This window comes from Vigna umbellata, chromosome 9 (genome assembly GCF_029865625.1).
Source record: "Vigna umbellata cultivar VRB3 chromosome 9, Vumbellata_1.0, whole genome shotgun sequence".
Lineage (NCBI taxonomy): Eukaryota > Viridiplantae > Streptophyta > Magnoliopsida > Fabales > Fabaceae > Vigna > Vigna umbellata.
Genome location: NC_142173.1, coordinates 43,181,787 through 43,201,869, shown reverse-complemented (window position 1 = coordinate 43,201,869; position 20,083 = coordinate 43,181,787). Strand labels below are relative to the sequence as shown.

The following is a 20,083-nucleotide window of genomic DNA, read 5'->3' as shown; positions in this document are numbered from 1 at the left end:
CCTCTTCTCTTCTCAAACTTTTCTCGAACGAATTTTGACGACCATAACATGTAATCTTTCTTTCATTTGATACAAATGCATGTTAATTAACTACTTTATGTATAATTTTCGTTTGTTTTAAACGATTATTTTTGTGTTCTTGTCCTTCATAGGCGCATTCTGTTTTCTCTTTCACTGGTGAAAACACTTTATTTTGACGAACCTACCTTTTGAAGGTTAGTTTTTGTTTTTGTTTTTGTTTTTGTTTTCGTTTTAAAAGAACTTATTTGTTGAACTTGTTTGTTGTTGTTTTTGTTGAACTTGTTTGTTGTTGTTATTTGGTTGAACTTTTTTGTTGTTGTTGTTGTTGTTGTTTGATTGAACTTGTTTGTTGTTTGTTGTTTGTTGTTGTTGTTTGTTGTTGATACTATACTACACGTTCATAGTTCATGCTTTATAAAATACCAAAAACTGAAATTTGTTGTTTTTCTGCTTTCAAGTCTCGTAGAGTTGTAAAAGAGAATTACAATTAATTAAAAAAACAAAAAAATTGCTTAACATCAAATATTAACAAAATTCAATGTCAATTTGATTAACGTCAAATTTTTTAAATTCGACATCAATTTAATGTCTCCTGATATGACGTCGACCTTGAATTCGACGTGAAAGGCCAAAAAACAACGACGTTATATGGTATTTTTGTACTAGTGCCCCTTTCGTCATATGTAATATGTTCTGAATGTTTGAAATTGGTTCACGCTTAGTGTTTAATTTGCATTCATTTAATCTCCGATTAGTTGATTAAAGCCGCAATTGCTTAATCTATGGTGACGCATAAGTGATCATATATGTGCATTGCATTTACTTAATTCATTGTTATTAAAACCAGATTAATCTTCGCTTAGTTGATTAATTGTAGTTGGATTAAAGGTGAGAGGAGCGAATGTATTATTGTCAATAAAGGATTTATGGCATTGTAATCGAACTAGTGACCAACCTGTCTTTAATCTACGTTATTTGCTCTATTAATTTCAATTCGTAAATCTGCTCTAAACACCCCCCACCCCCACTGCGTGTTTGATACTTTGATGGAACCAAAATCGATCCTTGAGAGACAACTTAGGAGTCACTTCTTCCTTTAGTGATGTGGCTAGCCAGTCGCAAACTATGCCCCAAACTTAGAATGAATGGTGACAAAATTGTTTATGAATTTGGGTGGTAAGGAATTGAACCAAGACAATGCTTCCTTTAACAAGATGGAGAAGGCTCTATACCAAACGGGGTCATTCGAGGTGTAGAGTGTCATCTGGTTCATGAAACTATGTCAATGCTTCTTCCTTTAGCAAGATGGAGAAGGCTCTACACCAAATGGGGTCATTCAAGGTGTAGAGTGCTATCTGGTTCATGAAACCTCTTAGATGTTTGTCGGGATTAGTGGAGTCGTCATACTTATAAAAAATAAGCACGATGCATATGTCTGGCAAGGGCGTCTTCATTATCACCGATGTGAAAGGAAGCATCTCGACCGTGTTCACAATTGCCATGGACAAGTTATCCTTGCTAGCTCTTGAGCTACCTTCATGGGTGGTTTGACAAGGCTTATTGCGTTGCTTAGTCTGCACGGGTTAGTTGGTGTAGGAGGCACAAAATTCCTAACACTTTGCTCCTAACTCATAGATGTGTTTTCAGTGCGAAAGGTCCGGGTCCCCAACTCTTCCTCATACTTGTGCTGCATCTTCTCTATTTGTCGTTTCATATTCCTCATCATCTAAATCGGGTTGGGTTGGTTATTCGCTTCCTCCACAACTACGTTGTTTGTCATGTTCCTCATGGTCACCATAGGGTTATCAGGATGATTACTTGGTCCTATAATGGGCGCCAAAATGTTTCGAATGTAGGATCAAGTCTTTAGATCCAACTACTCGGTTTCCAAACGTTCACTCACAAGTTCAAGTTCTATTCGATCTGAGGAACCTTCAGTGCATCCAAACTACTTGGATGATACTTGTAGAAGATACTCCAATGCCAAAATCAAGTCAAGTTAGACAAAAAACAATGAATGTTGTAATTTGTAACATCCCGACTTTTGGGATGTCCTGATTACGGGTGAAATTAAAATTATAATATCATTGCGAAAATCCAATTATATAATACCGAAATAAAGTTTGTAAGAATTAGTGTAAGATTTGATTGACGTGACAGATTAAAAAAATTTACTTCCAAATCCACTCTCATTTACCTTCAAATTCACTCAAATAAACAACAAAAAAATTTATCTTTAAATCCTCTCAAATCCCCTCAAATCCCCTCAAATCCCTTCAATTACTCTTTTCCAAATCCATTCAAGTGAACAAGACCTAAAAGAAAATTTCTATCTTATGGTGCTCTCTTTCCCTTTCTCTCAATTTTTACGTACATCTCTTTTACGCTTCCTTTCTTTTATTTCTAGTTCGATAAGTCCGTATTTTATTTTTAAATTAAAATATCCTATAACTTAAAAGTAACTGTGTTTAGATGGTGCTTCCTATAAAATTTCAATCAGTTTTTAAAAACATAACTATATATTCTAAACTTTTATTTTTTCAAGGTTATTTAATTTCAATTGCAAGCCTTTACTTCCTACACCCCTATTTTTAATTTTGTGCACCTTAATTACAAAAATGAAAAAGACATTATTGCCCTTAATAAAAAATATAAATAAATCAAACATAGGTTTCACATCAAACCTATTTCCTTATAGATCTGAACTCACGTCCATTCAATCCTAAACACATATCTCTATCAATAAGTCAACACATCACATTGAAAATATAGGACATCACAAATTTAACAACCATACAATAACATATACCACACCTTGTGAACTCATGTAGATTCTAATAAAACGGTTTTATAGTTAATCTACTTCGGTCTTGTTTAGACGATCCAGTTTGGTGATTGACTGTCCGATCTGGAGTCAAACCATCCAATTTGTTGATTTGTTGTCGACTTGTTAATTGACTATCCAAATTGATGACTTGTTGTCTCATTTGTTAATTGAGTGTCTGAGTTAGTAATTGTCGTTAGCTTAGTAGTGATTGTCTGGATTGATTGTTTGTCGTTTGATTTATTAATTGACCGTCCGAGTTGGTAATTATCGTTAGCTTGGTAGTCGACCGTCAGCACTGATTGTTTGTCATCTAATTTGTTAATTGACCATCTGATTGGCAATTGTTTCCAATTTGATAATTGACTTTCCGACTTGTAATTGACTCAACGATCATATTATTCACTATATTTTTTATAAAATTTATTAAATAAGAAATAAATATATTTGATATGCTTCCACAATGAACTTACTTAGCTGCCTAACCTGAAGCAGGTGCTAACCTAGCTTCGCGACGCACCCAAACGATGATTTTTTTTTTCTCCCATATGTTGACTTGTTTTCACATCAGATGCATCAACGGTGACTGATACGGTGGTGAAGGCTGGTTAGCGCAGGAGATTATTTCTCCAAAATTTGTTCGACTTTGGAAGACACGAGCGTGCCACGACAGCTTCTGCTTCCACTAACCCAAGACAAAACACAAAACCTAGGGTGGAAGGGGAAAAGACGAAACCACCATTCCTTTGGACCGCATAAAACGCTGACTCTGGGGTAGTAAAGGAATTTAATCTGCATCCCTTTCGACCAAAAGTATGCATGCCCCGCCAGCATGTGACGCTTGTTCTCCCCCACTTGTCAAGAAGGATAATTTTGTCATTATAACCTTCGATATTTATTAGCTTTGCGTTGTTGCTACTACTCGCCCAAGTAAATTTTTATTTATAAAAAAATAAATAGTAAATAAATAATATTAATAATAATAAAAAAAGAGCCGCCTCTACTTTATTTATTAGCGGGGCTTTATTACGTAACGAGTTTCTATTTCTCTGTCTGGCTTGGCTTGTGTTGAGTTGCTCTTCTTTCTTTCGTCAATGTTTCGGTATTTCCTTGTCTTTTCTTCGTCTTCTCTTCTTCGGTAGTTTTCGAGTCTCCAGGGTTTTCACTGGTTCTCAGATCTGGAAACTTTATTTACGTTCGGTCTAGAATTTTCTATCATCTCTGTATGTTTTCAGTTTTCGTTTCTCTGTCTCAATAGTACCGAGTTTCTGTAATTGAATTGCTCAGTTATTCGGTGGTTTTTGTATTTTTATCTCTGCCTCTGCTTGTTGGTGTCCGCTGCTGCTGCTGTATTTAATTGCTGTTTTTCATTTTTTTATGGTATGCTTTTTGAGTTGGGGGATTTCGTTGTATGTGAGATGACACTCTTTCCTGTTTTTGGTTGCAGAATTTGCCAGATTTGGTTGTAGGGGTCGCACCCTGTGCTTGTTTGTATTTTGCTTCTAATTTCTGATGCTTAACTTTCGGGAAAATATTATAATCTTCGATCTATTCGGGTTAATATTTGCTTTGTCTTGTTTTAAGATGTGACTATGCTGCTGGTAGCTAGTTATTCTTCTAGTTATTTGATTTTTCTCTTCACATCCCCTTGTCAATTTTAATGATTTATCTTATTCTTTTTATTATGTTTAATTTAAGATTCAACACAATGTGAGTTTGGTGTGTTTTTTTTTTAACGTAGATCTACTTCTCTGCATATGCTCCTGTAGCCGATTCTCTCAACTCTTGAAGTCATCACGTGTGCTTATTGGTTGCTTATATTTTTTATGAGCGCGATATATTACAAAGATATGAACTGGTTGTATATCTATCTTATTATGAAGTTTTACTGGTTGAACAGTTGAATCCTAGAATTGATGTAGCATTGTCTGGTATGTTGGAGTTCTGTGCTAGAACATAATTCGTAGTTTCTTATTTTCCTTTCAAATCTTGTCGCTTGAATTGTTTGTTATGTTCAAATTTTATGCAGGAGCAGCAGTAATCATCTTTAGCCTTCTCGTGTATATTTGGAAAGTTGGCCTCTGCTGGACTTGTGAACAAATTCATTTACTGAAATGATTTTATGACTATGGAGTTACATAACAAAATGAGCATGGATCCTACCCTTATAGAGTTGGCGAAGGTCCGTGAACTCCTTATGATCTTTCTTTGTTTCCTTTATTGTTTCGTTCTTCCAATATGGTTGTTATTTTTATTTTTGCTCTTCGGTTCTGTTTTATGCAAATATATATTTGATATAGATTTGAGGTTCTTTCTATATGTAATTAATGAATTTGGTCTTCTATATCCGGATCTTCCCTTTTGCTTTTCTCTTCAAAGATTTCTGTTTTTTTGCTGTACGTACTGCTGTTTTTTTTTTTCATTTATTCTTGCCTGTAAAAATTTCAATCTTTTTGGCTGAGAATGCTTATTACAATTTCATATCTCTTAATGTGCGTCTGTTCATAGGTTAGTGAAACTCAAGACGCGTCCCATTCATCTATATACTCTCAGACCTTCTAGGTTCATGCATACTCCTAGAGCAATGCATCTGAAATTCCAATATTTTAATCATATCTAACAACTCGAATTCCTAATGTACATCACGTGTCAAGGATGAATACCTTTTGAAGGATGAAAGTCTTGTGATTTTCGATTATCTTCTTGGTTTTGTATATTTGGTGTGTTAGTTACGTAAAACCTCTCACAATCAACTTCAGGTGTGTCGCTTAGACGGGCTTTCCTGCCTTTACAAGGTTGATTTGGAAGACTGCATAAATAATCTTTGAACTTGTTACGTAATGTATGTCTGGTTCACATATTTTGGTCAGCTTGGTAAAATAAGCCTATATATATTGTAGTCTTCCCGTAATTTTATTGCAGTATTTTGTGGATAAATGTTCTGCTCACGTTAAGGCGAGACCTGAAAACTTGACATTTCCTTTTTTTAATCACATGAACCATCTCAATCATGGCGCTGAAGGGTGATTTATATGGGTGCACAGTGGTTAAAAATAAGTTGTTCTTTAAGTATTAATTAATTCATTAATAACTTATTTCTTTGTTTCTGTCAGGGTTAATGAAGCTTAATGATTTATTCGCTGGGAGCACGAAAAGCTCCAGAGAACTCCTTACTTCACTATTAAGCTGTCTTATCAAAGGTTTCTTTCCAAGAGATGTTATAAGATATCAATGGTTAAATTGAGTTTATTGAAAGATTAAACTTGTCTGGGATATAGTGAAAATGGACAGGTCAGATACATCCGGTTTTGTAAGTGGTGGAAGCTGTATATTGGAATTTGTTGTTCTAGCCTTAAAGTTCTGGTAGGTAACTGAGTATTGTAGTAGTATGTGGTGAACTGTTCTGCTGCTTCAACCTTCTGTAGCTGTAGTATACAACATCTGATAATGGATTTGAACATGAACGCTTTACTGTCTCCTCATGACGCTGAACTCAGGAAAGATGACAACTTCGGTGATACTACATTATGCTTGAGTGGCATTGGTTTTGGGGAAACAAATAAGGCTACTTATAGATCTAGTGAGAGCAATACTGGGATGAAGTTTTCCACTGCTTCTGATGATGGCTGCAGATTGGTTTTGGGATTGGGCCCAACCCCAATGGCATATGACGATGGCTACAGCAATTTGGAGTTTAATGCAAGAAAAAGGTCAGCCAAACTTTTTCCTCTGCACGTGCCATCTGAATGTGAATCAGTTCTTCAACTTGGCCTTTCTGGTGTAACAAACGAGGCATCAAGTGTACTTGACTGCTCAGGCTCAACTGAGACTGATGTGAACATGTCATGTTTCTCAAGCCAAACGTCTGCAGATAATTATTTTTCTAGGATTCCTATTGTTGATGAGGGCTCTACATCAGCAAAGAAATCAGGTGGCTATATGCCGTCACTTCTTTTAGCTCCAAGAATGGATATTGCTAAAAGTTCGGTGCAGGTGCAACAATTAACAAATGGAACTAAACCTCAATTGTGCCCAGAACCATCCAGTGTTGTAAATTACTCAACTGATCCTGCATCTGGGCCACAGGCTACAGGGATAACATCAGAGACCCGAACAAGCAATCCTAAGAGATGTAGATTTTTTGGATGTACAAAGGGAGCTCGAGGTGCTTCTGGACTTTGCATTGGACACGGTGGTGGACAGAGATGTCAAAAACCAGGATGCAACAAAGGTGCTGAGAGCCGAACTGCTTATTGTAAGGCCCATGGTGGAGGGAAGAGGTGCCAACACTTAGGATGTACTAAAAGTGCCGAGGGAAAGACAGATTATTGCATTGCGCATGGTGGTGGTAGGCGATGTGGTTATCCAGGTGGGTGCACAAAAGCTGCGCGAGGTAAGTCCGGACTTTGCATTAGACATGGAGGGGGTAAGAGGTGTAGAATAGATGGTTGCACTCGGAGTGCTGAAGGACAGGCTGGGTTATGCATATCTCATGGGGGTGGGCGCCGTTGTCAGTTGCAAGGATGTACAAAGGGTGCACAAGGGAGCACTATGTATTGCAAGGCACATGGTGGTGGGAAACGATGCTCATTTGCAGGGTGTACCAAAGGTGCGGAAGGAAGTACCCCACTGTGCAAGGCACATGGTGGGGGAAAGCGCTGCCTTTTCAATGGAGGTGGCATTTGCCCCAAAAGTGTACATGGAGGCACAAACTTTTGTGTTGCTCATGGTGGTGGGAAGAGGTGTGCTGTTGCAGGTTGCACCAAGAGTGCACGTGGCCGTACCGACTGTTGCGTTAGGCATGGTGGGGGTAAGCGATGCAGGTTTGAAGGTTGTGGGAAAAGTGCTCAAGGGAGCACAGACTTTTGCAAGGCCCATGGCGGAGGAAAGCGATGTAGCTGGGGAGATGGAAAGTGTGAGAAATTTGCAAGGGGAAAGAGTGGCCTCTGTGCTGCTCACAGCAGCTTGGTGCAAGAGCGGGAAATGAACAAGGGCATGATTGCTCCTGGACTTTTCCGCGGTCTTGTAGCTGCTGCTTCCACTGCCTGTAGCAGTTTTGAGAACAATTCTTCCTCAGGCGTCAGTGTTGTGTCTGACTCCAATGATTCTATGGAAACTCCAGCACAAAGACACCTCATACCGAAGGAGGTGTTAGTTCCGCTTTCAATGAAATCACCATCTTATTCCAACTTCTTGACTGCTAAGAAGCCAGACCACGACAGAAACTGTCACAGCTCCGCCGCAGGTTGCAGCACTGCTCAGAAAGGCCTAGACTTTAATCTGCCGGAGGGCAGGGTCCACGGCGGTGATCTCATGTTGTATTTTGGAGGGAATCTCAAAAATGCCCTTGACAGCATCTGAAACGGGAGGGAACTGTTGTATCTGCAAGTTGTAGATTCAGTTTAGTGATTAGGGACCATTTCCATGATGGAATTGTGCATAAAGCTTTGTTGCTGCTTGTTCAATAACTTGTGTATAGTTGGGTGTTATTAGCCATTATTAGCCATTAGTCTCTTATTGTTTGTAGTGCTTCGTCAGTGCGACGGCTTTCATTATTCAATGTAAGGTGGCGACGTTAAACCAAGTCCACTACACAAACAGCATCATGCTCTGGCGTGGGTTTGCTCCAATCGAATCATTGTATTCTTAAACTTCTAGTTTTAGTCTGTTTCAAAATAAAGGAGTGAAACTGAAGGCCACTATCGCTAATAAACATCTTCTTTGCTATCGTGTTTCGCACAGTATAAATAAGAGGTTTATCTGAGAATATATCACATACTCCAATAGCACTGTCGTCGTCGGCTTCTTCCTCTGCTCTTATGCAACCGACGCTGGAACCGCGCTGAATCGCCATTTGTGCGTGTAATATCTCTCCGTTTCTTTTCTTCCATCAGTTTCAACATTTCTAATTATCTTTCTATAATGATTTTGCTGGAAATTTTTCTTTTCTACCGCTTCTTCGAATGATTGAAGCATTTTACTCTTCAGATAGTTTTGATGTTTACTAAACATGGAATCAATTGTTTTAATGTTGTAAGAGGCGAAACTAGCGTTCGAATTAAGAACGCAGAATCGCGTTTGAAAATCTGTTCACGTCCTGACTCGAACGAGAAATTTTCGACGTAACAGCTTCCTGTTTTTCATCATCGAAATACAGGAGTAGGCAATGGAAAGCGCATGGAGCAACGGCAAGATGAAGGTCCTGAAGCCGAGGACTTCGAACGAGAACATTCCACCGATGCAGATAGACTCGGATGAGAGAAGAGGACGCTATATCCAACCGTCAGCGATGAGTCCACGGTTTCAACCGTACGCCGAAAACATCGACGCCGGTTCGCCTCTCTCGCGTTACCTGTTCGCCGGATCGCCGTTGTCTGGGAAGGTCGCTTCCGCCAGCGAGGCATTCAGCCCTCCCTCGTTCAGCGCATGGTCCACGAAAGGTCTTCCGTATTGCGGCAATAGTTCGGGGCGGAGCAGCAGCTTCGGCTCTCGCGGTAGGTTGTCGCCGTCACCGCTTTCGTCGATCGAGAACATGGAGGTCGCGTCATTCATGTCGCCGCCAATGTACCGAACGGCGGCGACTGGGGATGACGACGTTCTCGTGATGGATGACATTCTAGTGAGACCAATGTCCGGGGGAAAGAGTGGAAGGTCTTCATCCTCCTCCGGCCGCGGTTCGTCCTCTTCGTCGTCGGCGTCCAAGAGCGTGTTCAAGACAGATATTTGCAGAGCGTGGGAAGAGTCCGCTAGCTGCCGCTACACCTCCAAATGCCAGGTTAGGCCGCATCATTACTGTACAGTGATGAATTGCAAGATTAGTATATTTTCTTCATCACTTATTTTGATTATAAGATATGTCTGTAAGACGTTTATTTTTTACTTCCACAAATTTGAATGATGTTTCTTTTTCCCACCCGTAAATTTAAAATTAGTCATTGTAATTTAAACAAGTATGATTTAGGCTTTATACAAATATTGTTAAGAGATTATTTAACCCATACGTAGATTATAGAATACTTTATTTTGATTTTACATTTTTATTTTCAAAATTCTATCACAAGTTTATTCTATATTTATTGACAGATAGAAGTGTTTTAGTTGAAGGACTAATTATATATATTTTTAAAAATTATATGAAATACAAATATCAATTTTAAATTTAAAGGATAAAAGTAAAATTTACTTTAACATTTAGAAATATTTAATCTTAAAATCATGTAGTAATAATGGGAGTGTGTTAATTTTTTTCATGATTCATTATTGTATCATTTTAATATTGTATTAAATAAAAAAGTAAATATTTTAGAAATATAATGTATATTTAATACTTTCTTTATATATAAGAAGATTAGTAAAGAGTTAGAATTATTCATTAGTCCGGTGGTAATTTATTGGTGGTAATTTATTGAACACGAGTGGGAAAACTTTCACTATTCTGGCTGGTCTCAGTGGAATAGAGGAGGAATAATTTTAATTTCCAACCTTTTATAAATCTTTTTTCATGGGTTGTTTGAGGGTGACGAAGAGTCTGCTCTACGTGGACGTACTCAGGGTAAGGTAAACTGTGGTTAGTAGCAGGGTTTTTTTTTTTTTTTTTCTTGTTCTCTTCTTTCTCTAGAAAATTATCTATCGTTCTTGTGAATTTATCTGTTATATAGATATGATTCTTTATCGTTCTCGGGTATTTAAATTCTCTAATTATATGCTTGATTAAGACAAAAGCTTTGCCCACTGGAAGAGTAATTCTAATTTCAGGTGTGCTTATTCAAAGAAACTCCAAACCAATTTTTTGTTTTAAAGAACGTAGTTTTGTCCTTGCAAATTTCTTGCAAAGTTGGGCAACTATTTTTAATGAAATTGTAAACATTCATGTATAGAGGAATTTTTTTCAACAAAAAGAGTATTATTATTCTTTCTTTTCTTGGTTTTCTTTACCATAACCTCAATGCAACCCGTGGTTTCTTTCCCTTTTGGTTCCCTTTCTAGGATGAGGAATGTCTTGCTGTGGCGAACTCTGTTGAATTCCACTTTGTTGTCACTTCTGGTTACGTCTTTGTTAAGTCATATTGGCAGATGTTATATTAGGGATTTTAAATGTGTCTAGAAGGTTTAATTAAAATTTTTTGACTCCTATTATGTTGTCATTCCCCGCCGATTTCTTTCTTTCCTTCTCTGTTTTCCACGTGTAGAATTATAATATAAATTGCAGGGACAACATGAAAAGAGAATGATTAATTAGGTGATTATCAATTGTAAACAGGTCATGTTACCCATTCTAAATTAGGGTGAGAATGAGCTTCTGACTAAAATATAACTACCCACACTTCAACATGGGATCACGATTTGGACCTGGATAATGCTACTTGACATGGAATTAAGTTTCCGTCAGAGGAATCTGCTAAATTAGTCTATTGGTCTGGGGTTCTGAAAGGTTTAACGACAAAGGGTAGCAAATATATCTATGTTATTGCATTTTATTGAAAATGGTACTATGTAATCTATGGTAAAATGATTTTGTATTCAATGTCAATAGGAAATAAATTGCCCTGTCTTCTGGTATTTGATAGCTTAACGGTGTCAACATGTTGTAGTTACACTTAAAAGAAGAGGCTCAGTCTGGTCGTCCCTCCCCGAAAAGCAAATCCAGGGTAAGCAATACACCAATATGCTTAGATACAAAAAGGCAAGTATTCAGGAATTGAGTGTTTCTTATCGAGTTATGTAGGCAGAGACAAGCACATCATCATCTGTGAGAGCAGGATCAAGCACGCATGGCCCAAGCACCGACATTGTTGAACAGCAGGATGCAGGAGCGGAGTCTGATCAGCAAGGCGCAACTTCCCAACCAACTTCACCCGAATCTGCCAATAACTGGTCACCCCTGGATGATGGTATTGAGGTTGTACTCCCAGGTTCAGATGAAGCTCCATCAAGAGAAGAAATTCATGCCTATATTTCCAGTCTTAAACATGGCCGGACTGCTAAAAGGAGACTGCCGGTATTTGAAGCAATTACCAAAGGGACTTGATTCCCACCATTCATAAAACAACGCCTCTTCACTGATGGAACTTACTATTCTAACTCAACCATGCTGTTTTTTCTTCCTTTTTCATTCGAATAATTTCCCCCACTTTTTAAATAAATAAAATCATGGTTGTGGGGGCGTACTGGAAACTATAACCGTGGTGACCAGAATACCTGTGTAGTTGTGCATACATTTCGGAATAACGACATGATAAGAAAAAAAAACATTATCGCTACGTTTTTGTTTTTGATTGAATGCCTTTCTTCTACCATATTTATAGGGAATTATATGCACAGGGAATTTGATTATTCTTCAATGAGGTATATGATAGGAGCAGCGACAGTCTAACTTGTACTTTGGTGCTGCAATAATCTTCCAGCCCTAAATTTAGTCAAAATTTGAGGAATGTCACGAGTTCACAACTGAACTATTAGTGACATTGTAGGGTGGATTCGCCTTATTCACATTACTAGCAGTGCACAAGAAAATGATTTCATCCAATCATACACTGCCTCGTGTGAAGGAGAAGGGAGCTCAAGGGGGAGAATATTGTGACATGTCTTGCTTCTGATATTCTTATAATATTCAAAATTCTCAACAGATAATATTAATATCTAATGAGAGATTGCATTAATCCACGTAAAGAAATGGCATCAACATCAGCGTCTCCACCAAAACCAATCCAAGAGCCACATCCACCAGAATCAAACCCTTCTAGTGAAAAAAAAAAGAAGGTTTTTTATCACTGACCGAAAACCTTATCCAAACTCCAATGACTACTATCACACTATTTTCCGCCCCTTGCACAAACCTCTCCTTCTCTTCTCCTCCAAAACGATTCAGATTCAATCCCCAATCCTCCGCACAACTTTCCCCCACCTCTTCCTCACCTTTGCAAAACCCCTCACTACCCAAAACCGGAGTCATTGTCATCGGCGCTGGCCTTGCCGGCCTTGCTGCCGCCACTCACCTGAACTCCAACAACATCCCCTTCGTCCTCCTCGAAGCTTCAGACGCGGTCGGCGGCCGCGTCCGCACCGACATTGTCGACGGCTTCCTCCTGGACCGCGGCTTCCAAATCTTCATCACCGCTTATCCAGAAGCCCAAAAGCTCCTCGATTACCAGTCCCTGAATCTCCAGAAGTTCTACTCCGGAGCTCGAATTTTCTACGATGGTCGATTTCACACCGTCGCCGACCCTCTCCGTCACTTCTGGGACTCCGCAAAATCCCTCACCAATCCGATTGGATCACCCATCGACAAGCTACTAATCGGATCCACCAGAATTGGCGTCCTCTCCAAATCCAACGAAGAAATCTTCGCCGCAGAGGAAGTCCCTACAATTGCTTTACTCAAGAAGCTAGGGTTTTCCGATTCCATCATCGGAAGGTTCTTCCGCCCCTTCTTCGGCGGAATCTTCTTTGATCCAAACCTGGAAACCACGTCGCGCCTGTTCGATTTCATCTTCAAGTGCCTCGCTCTCGGAGACAACACCCTGCCGGCGAGAGGCATAGCAGCTATTCCGGAACAGCTGGCAGCGAGGTTGCCAACTGGTTCGATCATGCTCAACTCCAGGGCCGTTTCCGTCGACCTCGTCGGCTCCAAAACGCCTCTCGTGAGACTGCAAAATGGCGACGTTTTGAAGAGCGAGCTGGGAGTCATCGTCGCAGTCGAAGAACCCGCGGCAGTTGAGCTATTAGCGGGAAGGGTTAGTCAGGTTCCTAAGAAACCGGTTCGAAGCACGGTATGCTTGTATTTCACCGCGAACCGGGATCAGATACCGGTTCAAGACCCGGTCCTATTTCTTAACGGGTCAGGTAAGGGCATTGTAAACAACATGTTCTTTGCAACGAATGTGGCTCCATCTTACGGGCCACCCGACAAGGCCCTGGTATCAGTGTCACTGATTGGGTTGTTTGAGGGTGTGTCCGACGATGAACTTGTGGGTAAGGTTATTGAGGAGCTTTCGGGTTGGTTTGGGGGCAAATTGGTTAGGGAGTGGAAACATTTAAGGACCTATCGAATCGGGTTTGCCCAGCCCAATCAGTGCCCACCCACGGATCTGAAGAAAAACCCGAGAGTTGAGTCGGGTTTGTATGTTTGTGGTGATTATTTGACCTCTGCGACGTTTGATGGTGCTTTGGTCTCTGGGAGAAGGGCATCAGAATCCCTGTTGAAGGATAGAACCCTCACCCCCTCCTCTTAAAATTCTTCCCCTTTTAATTCCAAACAATTATTTTCCATCTAAGACATAACTGTAACTTCATTTACTTATTTCTTTTTCTTCGGTGAATATAAATGAATAAGTGCCAGTCACTGAGATATTTGTTTAAATATGTATGATTCATGTAATTTAATTATTATAATCATAAAATTGAATATTTTTTTGAGATAACTAGTATATGATAAGGAGAAGCGTTTCGCTTTACAGGAGTTCCAATGATGCAATCCAAGCTTGTCATCGAGGATAAGTAGGGACAGTAACTGGGTCGGAATCAAACCAAACAACATAAGCCACATTGCCCAGGTTGCCATTGATTCACCAATCATTTATGCTGTGTTTCACTTGAGGGTGATTGGGAGAGATGATTTGAGAAAGAGTGATTGAATGGATTTAAGGGGATTTAAGGAGATTTGAGGATAAATTTTTTTGTGTTTACTTGAATGAATTTGGAGAAAACTGAGAGTGTATTTAGAGATAAAGTTTGTGAAAATTAGTGGAGAATTTGATTGATGTAATAGATAAAAAAAATTGTTAAATAGCTAAAAATTGAAGATTACCAAAATATCCCTAATTATTAAAGTAATATAAAATGATAATTGTTAATGTTATATTTAATTGTAAAAATATTTATAAAGAATAAAAAATTAACATTAATTATTTAATAATTAAAATTTAAATTTAAGAGTCTATTTAATATTATCAAATTGGTTTTTATTTATTTAAAGATTAAATTAGAAGACAAAATCTTAATTAGTTTTTAAGATGATATTAAATGATGTTAAATTTTTATATATTAGAATTTAAATTTAAGAGACAATTTAATATATCATTATAATAATCCATTACAATAGAAGAAGAATAATACTGCATAAGAAAGCTTCTCCTTTCTTCCACATGACCTTTCGAAAAACAGACTGTTTTGTTGAGTTTTTGTTTAACTCATAAAGGAAAATGGTGTGTTTAGGCCTTTATCCTGAGTCAATATTTTTCGAATTTTTGTTTAGGCCTTTATCCTCTCGCAGGCCGAACTTTGGGCTGCTTGGTGAAGCTTCTTCACTCCTTTTCTCTTTGTCTCACACGAAAAGGCAGTTAGGGTAGCACCTTTCTTCTTCTCCAACTAAGAACTCCAACATTAGGAGTCTTGCAGCGCGCACGAGGAAAATTTTTTCCCTTTCTCTTTGGTTCGTGCAATCTCTTTTTTCTCATGGACAAACCCACCGTTGGGGTCTTTTTGTCGCGCCGCCAATGAGCTATTTCTCTCCTTCTCCGTTCCAAGGAGGTCGCGGGGCAGAAAGCGAGATACCCTTCTCTTTTCTCTTTCTGTTTTGGACTACTTGTAGGGGAACCACTTTTCTCCTTCGTCTTTGCTCCAGATCGCGCATGCAACCGAATACGAAGCTCGTTGAGAAGTATGTGAACCGAATATCACCCACTGGAACCGAATACAGGTCTTCAAAAATTATTCACACTCCTGGTACCAAATATGGGTGGAAGGTAACCGAATACACCTCCACTGTTCTTCCTCTTCTTTAGCTTTGAAGTTGTCTTCATCTTCAACCATCATCTTAAAATTGATTATTATGTCAGCTTTAAGGGTTGGAATTATACAATGTGCAAGGGTAAATTAGACATTAGATGGTAAATCCCTTCAAATCTCTGTACTTTAGCGGGTGATGAAAAATTCCCCAATCCCGCAAATCCGCGCATTTCGTTCCTCGCATTTCGGCTAAAGTGAACATGCATTTCTTCGCATTTCATCGCCCTTAAACACGCATGAACAGTTCTTTCTGCTCAAGTGAACACAACCTTAGTTTTGAAAGACGTTTTTCTACTATAACATCATATGTTTGACAAAAATCCCACTATGACTTCCTGCTCCAAAATCTAAAATACCTGGCAATAAGTTTTTGTAATAATTTTTTCTTCCAATTTACGAAATTAAGTTTAAATGCGTTTCGGTGACTATTATATTAAGAATGACATAAAACTATACACTATGATAAAGTAATTTGAGTTCATTTGTCTTAGAAGTCCAGTTCTCAGTTTATTCCTTGAACCCCGATACTACTTTTGGGAGCAATCAATAATGCAGAAAGAACTTTAGATGTCTGTTGTTTTGGACTTTTAACGTCTGATCTCTGTCTGACGTCTATATGAGTGACGTTAATGAGATGTCAGACCCTTTAAGTCAGGCGTCTCTATAGACGTCGGACATATATAGGTTAGACGTCTATATAGACGTTTGATCCATACAGGTCAGACGTCTTTGAGGTTGCTCATGACTCATGGTGATTCGAGTTTTTTATATTTTAGTTGAAGAGAATGTATTGTACATTCTTTTTATTGGATGGTTTTAAAAACGTAGTCAAGGGAATTTGAGGAGTGCAGAATGCAAGAAATCTCCTTCGAAGAACGCCGCTCAAGGACATGAGAATAACTACACCAAAACCCAACGAAAATGCATTTTAATCGGTTTAAATGAAAGATAAGACATCAAAGAGTGATGTAATCGGAGTAAAATTAATTTTAAACGGTACAAAAGTGAGAAAATAACCTGAAAAGCGTAACCCGTAGAGAGAAAACGCGACGAAGATGATGAACAATGAGTGCGCGTAACGGATGTCTCGCGTTCGCAATGTTTTAATGCTGACATTTAGAAGTCGGTTCCCCCATAACAGACGTCTAAAGGGCTTTAGAAGTCGGTTTCCCCATAACAAATGTCTAAATGGAGTCAAAAATTGACTTTTTAAATTCTTGGCTCCGCATTTAAATGGTCCTCCCAACAACAGATGTCTAAAGTGCTTTAGAAGTCGGAGTGGCGGGATCAGACGTCTAAATGGAGTCAAAAAGTGACTTTTTAAATTTCTGGGTTGTGTATTTAGACGTTGGTTCCCCCAATAACAGACGTCTAAAGTGCTTTAGAAGTCGGTTCCCCCATAACAGACGTCTAAATAGAATAAAAAATTATTTTTGTTTAACTTTTTCGTTTAGTTTTGGCGTCCATTTGGGGGAGCCGACGTATATCAGTATTTAGACGTCAGGCCCCTCCGTAGCCGACGTCTAAATAGTTGTGTTGTTTAGGAAAAATGTCACTGGTCATTTTTTACGTTGGATATTCGAGGGTCAGACGTCTAAAGGGTGACGTTAAAGGTCTTTTTTGCACTAGTGAATTACAAGAAAATTTATTGAAATAATTTAAAATATTTTAAAGAATTATTTACATATTGTTTCAGATAATGGAGTTGAATTATTGTTTTAAGTAGTGAGGTCGAAAGTTATTTCTTCACATTTTATTATTTTACTTTTTTTAATGTCGTTTTCTTATTGCGTTTTAACTCTTTTGTGCTCTTTTAAAGTCCAAGTCGAGCGGTAGGTACCTACTAAAGGTATTTCGATATTCAAGTTCATTTTCAATTCTGATAGGTTATCACAATTAAATCTTAAATGTTTAATAAATGTAATTACTTACTTTTTTACCTTATCTCTATATCTATAGATTTTGGAGTGAGCTTTTGGTTAAGGTTGACCAAATTACGGTTCAATGTGCCATAAGTATGTTTTACTTTGTTAATTATGTTAGGTTGTGGTATCCTTAATACGTAAAGTGATTGTTTCATCACCTATGAGGTTGGTAACCGATCAATCTAGTTATCGTGGAGGTTTCATAGGATTAACTGATTGCTCACTTTGGAAATACTTTGGACATACGTTGATTGAGCGGTTTATACGGTACAAATATTAATTATAATTATGACATTTGATTATTATTATATTATCATATTTTTGCTATTATTTACTAAAAAGTGCTACATTATTATTATTATATATTTTAGATATTATTACATTACTAGTTTTATTATATAAACTCTAAAATCCAGAAATTTTATAAATATATATATATATATATATGCATATATATATATATATATATATATATATATATATATATATATGTGTGTGTGAGATATTTTTAAAGAAATACTAGAGCTATCAAAACGGGCCACCCAACCCTGTCCACCACGGGTTGGTCACTTAGTGAGTCAACCCAACCCGACTCATTTATTAGCGAGCCAGAAAAATTTGAACTCAGTCTGACCCACCATGTGTGGGTGGGTAAACGGGTTGGCTCACTAGCTCATTTAATTACAAATTTTTTAAATAAAAAATTACAAACTTTTTATAATTTAAATCTAAACAAATTTCACTCCCAACATCAGTGTTTAATTAATTTTGAAAATAAAGAACTTAAATAATTTTTTCAAGCAAACACAAAATAATAAATATTTTTTATAAAATTAAAATTAAATTTTAATAAAATAAAATTAGGTAGGTGGGTTGGTGGGCCAACCCGACCCACCACGGGTTCAACCTGCATGAGTCGAGTTTAAATGAGTCGGGTTGAAATCTGACCCGCATAAAAAAAATACAATTTTTTCAAACTCAACCCGGCTCAAACTCGTGGTGAGCCGGGTTGGCCCACGGGTTATGACCCATTTTGACAGCTCTAAGAAATACACACTTATTTATACTCTTACTCATAAGATTCAAACTTGAGTTGAGCGTTAAAGAGTCTTTTGTAGATTGATTTTATCCGATATTCTAGTACTCAAGAGTATGGATCAAAGTTTTTCAAATCTTACCACATGTCCAAAGGATTACGCTCTGGATCTCAATAAGAACATTTAGTGTCCAACGTGGGACTCAGAAAAGCTTTTCCTATCTTTACACTTTCATGGTCACCATATGAGGTTATGTCTAATTGTATTACTCTTTCATGGTCAAATCACTGTAAGCATAAAGGAAGGAGCAGGGCTCCAACACCCCAAGAAAACCAATAGGAGGAAGGCTCGTGCAACTCTTGAGTAGAGCACAATCCGTAATTTCGACATGGTTCTTGTGAAAGCCGATTCGGCCAGTGTGAGACTCAAAGAGCAAGCAGCACAAAAACCTATATTAAATAGGAGACATGTTTAACCTAATTTTAGAGTGTTATGAGACTTAAACTAACACTTAGATTCCCAACAATCTCTCCCTCAAGAGTGAGTCTCTTCCACATAGGTACACTTCCCTTAAGTGGAAGCATTCTCAACCAACCACAACCACGAGTAACCTTTCGGTATATGGATCATTATACTTGTCTGAGTCGGTCACCAAGACAAACCATCAGCTCTGATACCACTGTTGGGTCTATCGAGGAGGAGGTTAACCAGAGAAATACAAACACCAATGAGATCTGAGCCCAACCATATAAGGGATTGACACCACTCTCTACCCAAAACCTTAAGACAATGAGTTAATGAGTCTTTCATCTTTATATAGAGCTATACTTTCTCATTTGTATCTAATGTGGAACTTAGACTCACACTTGAATTCCTAATATATCCCCATGCCTATGTAAAATTCTATTAAATCAAAATAAAATATATTCTAATTATGATTGATCCCTAATTAAATATTTCATTTTAATCTTTCCTTTTTTGCCTTAATTTTCTTTTATTCCTTTTGTGTGACTAGATATAATGAATATATTCTGATCCCTTCTACCAAGAGGAAAAAAAGAATACTTTTTTTCTCTAGCCAAGACTCAAACACATAACTCCCAAGTTCTAAACAAACGCACCAAATTAAACAAACCATCACAATTAGCTTATCATAGACACACACAACAAATATTACAAATAATAACTTACACCATAAGTTCACATAAAACAAATTAAAAAATAAATAAATAATTTATTATGTGCACAAGCATCAAACACATTACCTTTAACCCATAACAAAGAGTTATAACCATCTATGCTACACTTCACTTTTGCATAGCTTATCTTTTCTAATTTTAATTTATGACATCCATGTCCACCACTTTTCTAAATATTTTATTTTTCTTAGGGCTTACAAGTCGTGCTAATCCTCTACTTGTTGGTAGTCGAAGAGACCATCGTGGAAGCTACCCTAGCTGACTTACTTGTGCGCAACATGCCATGCCTTA

The 20,083-nt window shown here is 37.8% G+C and overlaps 3 protein-coding genes across 7 annotated transcripts; all 3 read left to right on the top strand.

The window, feature by feature from the left end:
• Positions 1-3,843: 3,843 nt before the first annotated feature.
• Positions 3,844-8,502, top strand: LOC124848545 (uncharacterized). Of its 4 annotated transcripts, XM_088099025.1 has the most exons (4): positions 3,931-3,947; positions 4,587-4,776; positions 4,875-5,027; positions 5,959-8,502. In XM_088099025.1, exon 4 carries the CDS (start codon positions 6,293-6,295, stop codon positions 8,204-8,206), a length of 1,914 nt encoding a protein of 637 aa, XP_087955151.1. In that variant the 5' UTR covers positions 3,931-3,947; positions 4,587-4,776; positions 4,875-5,027; positions 5,959-6,292; the 3' UTR covers positions 8,207-8,502. The 4 variants fall into 4 exon arrangements, with proteins under 4 accessions (XP_047182200.1, XP_087955151.1, XP_047182201.1 ...); XM_047326244.2 differs by lacking the exon at positions 4,587-4,776 and having other exon boundaries at positions 3,844-3,947; XM_047326245.2 differs by lacking the exons at positions 3,931-3,947; positions 4,587-4,776 and adding an exon at positions 3,953-4,068.
• Positions 8,503-8,561: 59 nt separating this feature from the next.
• On the top strand, positions 8,562-12,068 carry LOC148193620 (uncharacterized). Of its 2 annotated transcripts, none has more exons than XM_088099027.1 (4): positions 8,562-8,701; positions 9,003-9,620; positions 11,437-11,493; positions 11,571-12,068. In XM_088099027.1, the coding sequence occupies exons 2-4, from the start codon at positions 9,012-9,014 to the stop codon at positions 11,871-11,873; spliced, it is 969 nt and encodes a 322-aa protein (XP_087955153.1). In that variant the 5' UTR covers positions 8,562-8,701; positions 9,003-9,011; the 3' UTR covers positions 11,874-12,068. The 2 variants fall into 2 exon arrangements, with proteins under 2 accessions (XP_087955153.1, XP_087955152.1); XM_088099026.1 differs by having other exon boundaries at positions 8,565-8,705; positions 11,571-12,067.
• Positions 12,069-12,316: 248 nt separating this feature from the next.
• Positions 12,317-14,204, top strand: LOC124848546 (15-cis-phytoene desaturase, chloroplastic/chromoplastic). The gene has a single exon (XM_047326246.2). It carries the CDS (start codon positions 12,643-12,645, stop codon positions 14,074-14,076), a length of 1,434 nt encoding a protein of 477 aa, XP_047182202.1. The 5' UTR covers positions 12,317-12,642; the 3' UTR covers positions 14,077-14,204.
• Positions 14,205-20,083: the final 5,879 nt, after the last annotated feature.

Coding starts and splice junctions, on each gene's coding strand:
- LOC124848546 (XM_047326246.2), top strand. CDS start 12,643: ATGACTACTATCACACTATTTTCCGCCCCTTGCACAAACCTCTCCTTC.
- LOC124848545 (XM_047326244.2), top strand. CDS start 6,293: ATGGATTTGAACATGAACGCTTTACTGTCTCCTCATGACGCTGAACTC.
- LOC148193620 (XM_088099027.1), top strand. CDS start 9,012: ATGGAAAGCGCATGGAGCAACGGCAAGATGAAGGTCCTGAAGCCGAGG. Junction 9,621..11,436: donor GCTACACCTCCAAATGCCAG/GTTAGGCCGCAT, acceptor AACATGTTGTAG/TTACACTTAAAAGAAGAGGC. Junction 11,494..11,570: donor CCCCGAAAAGCAAATCCAGG/GTAAGCAATACA, acceptor CGAGTTATGTAG/GCAGAGACAAGCACATCATC.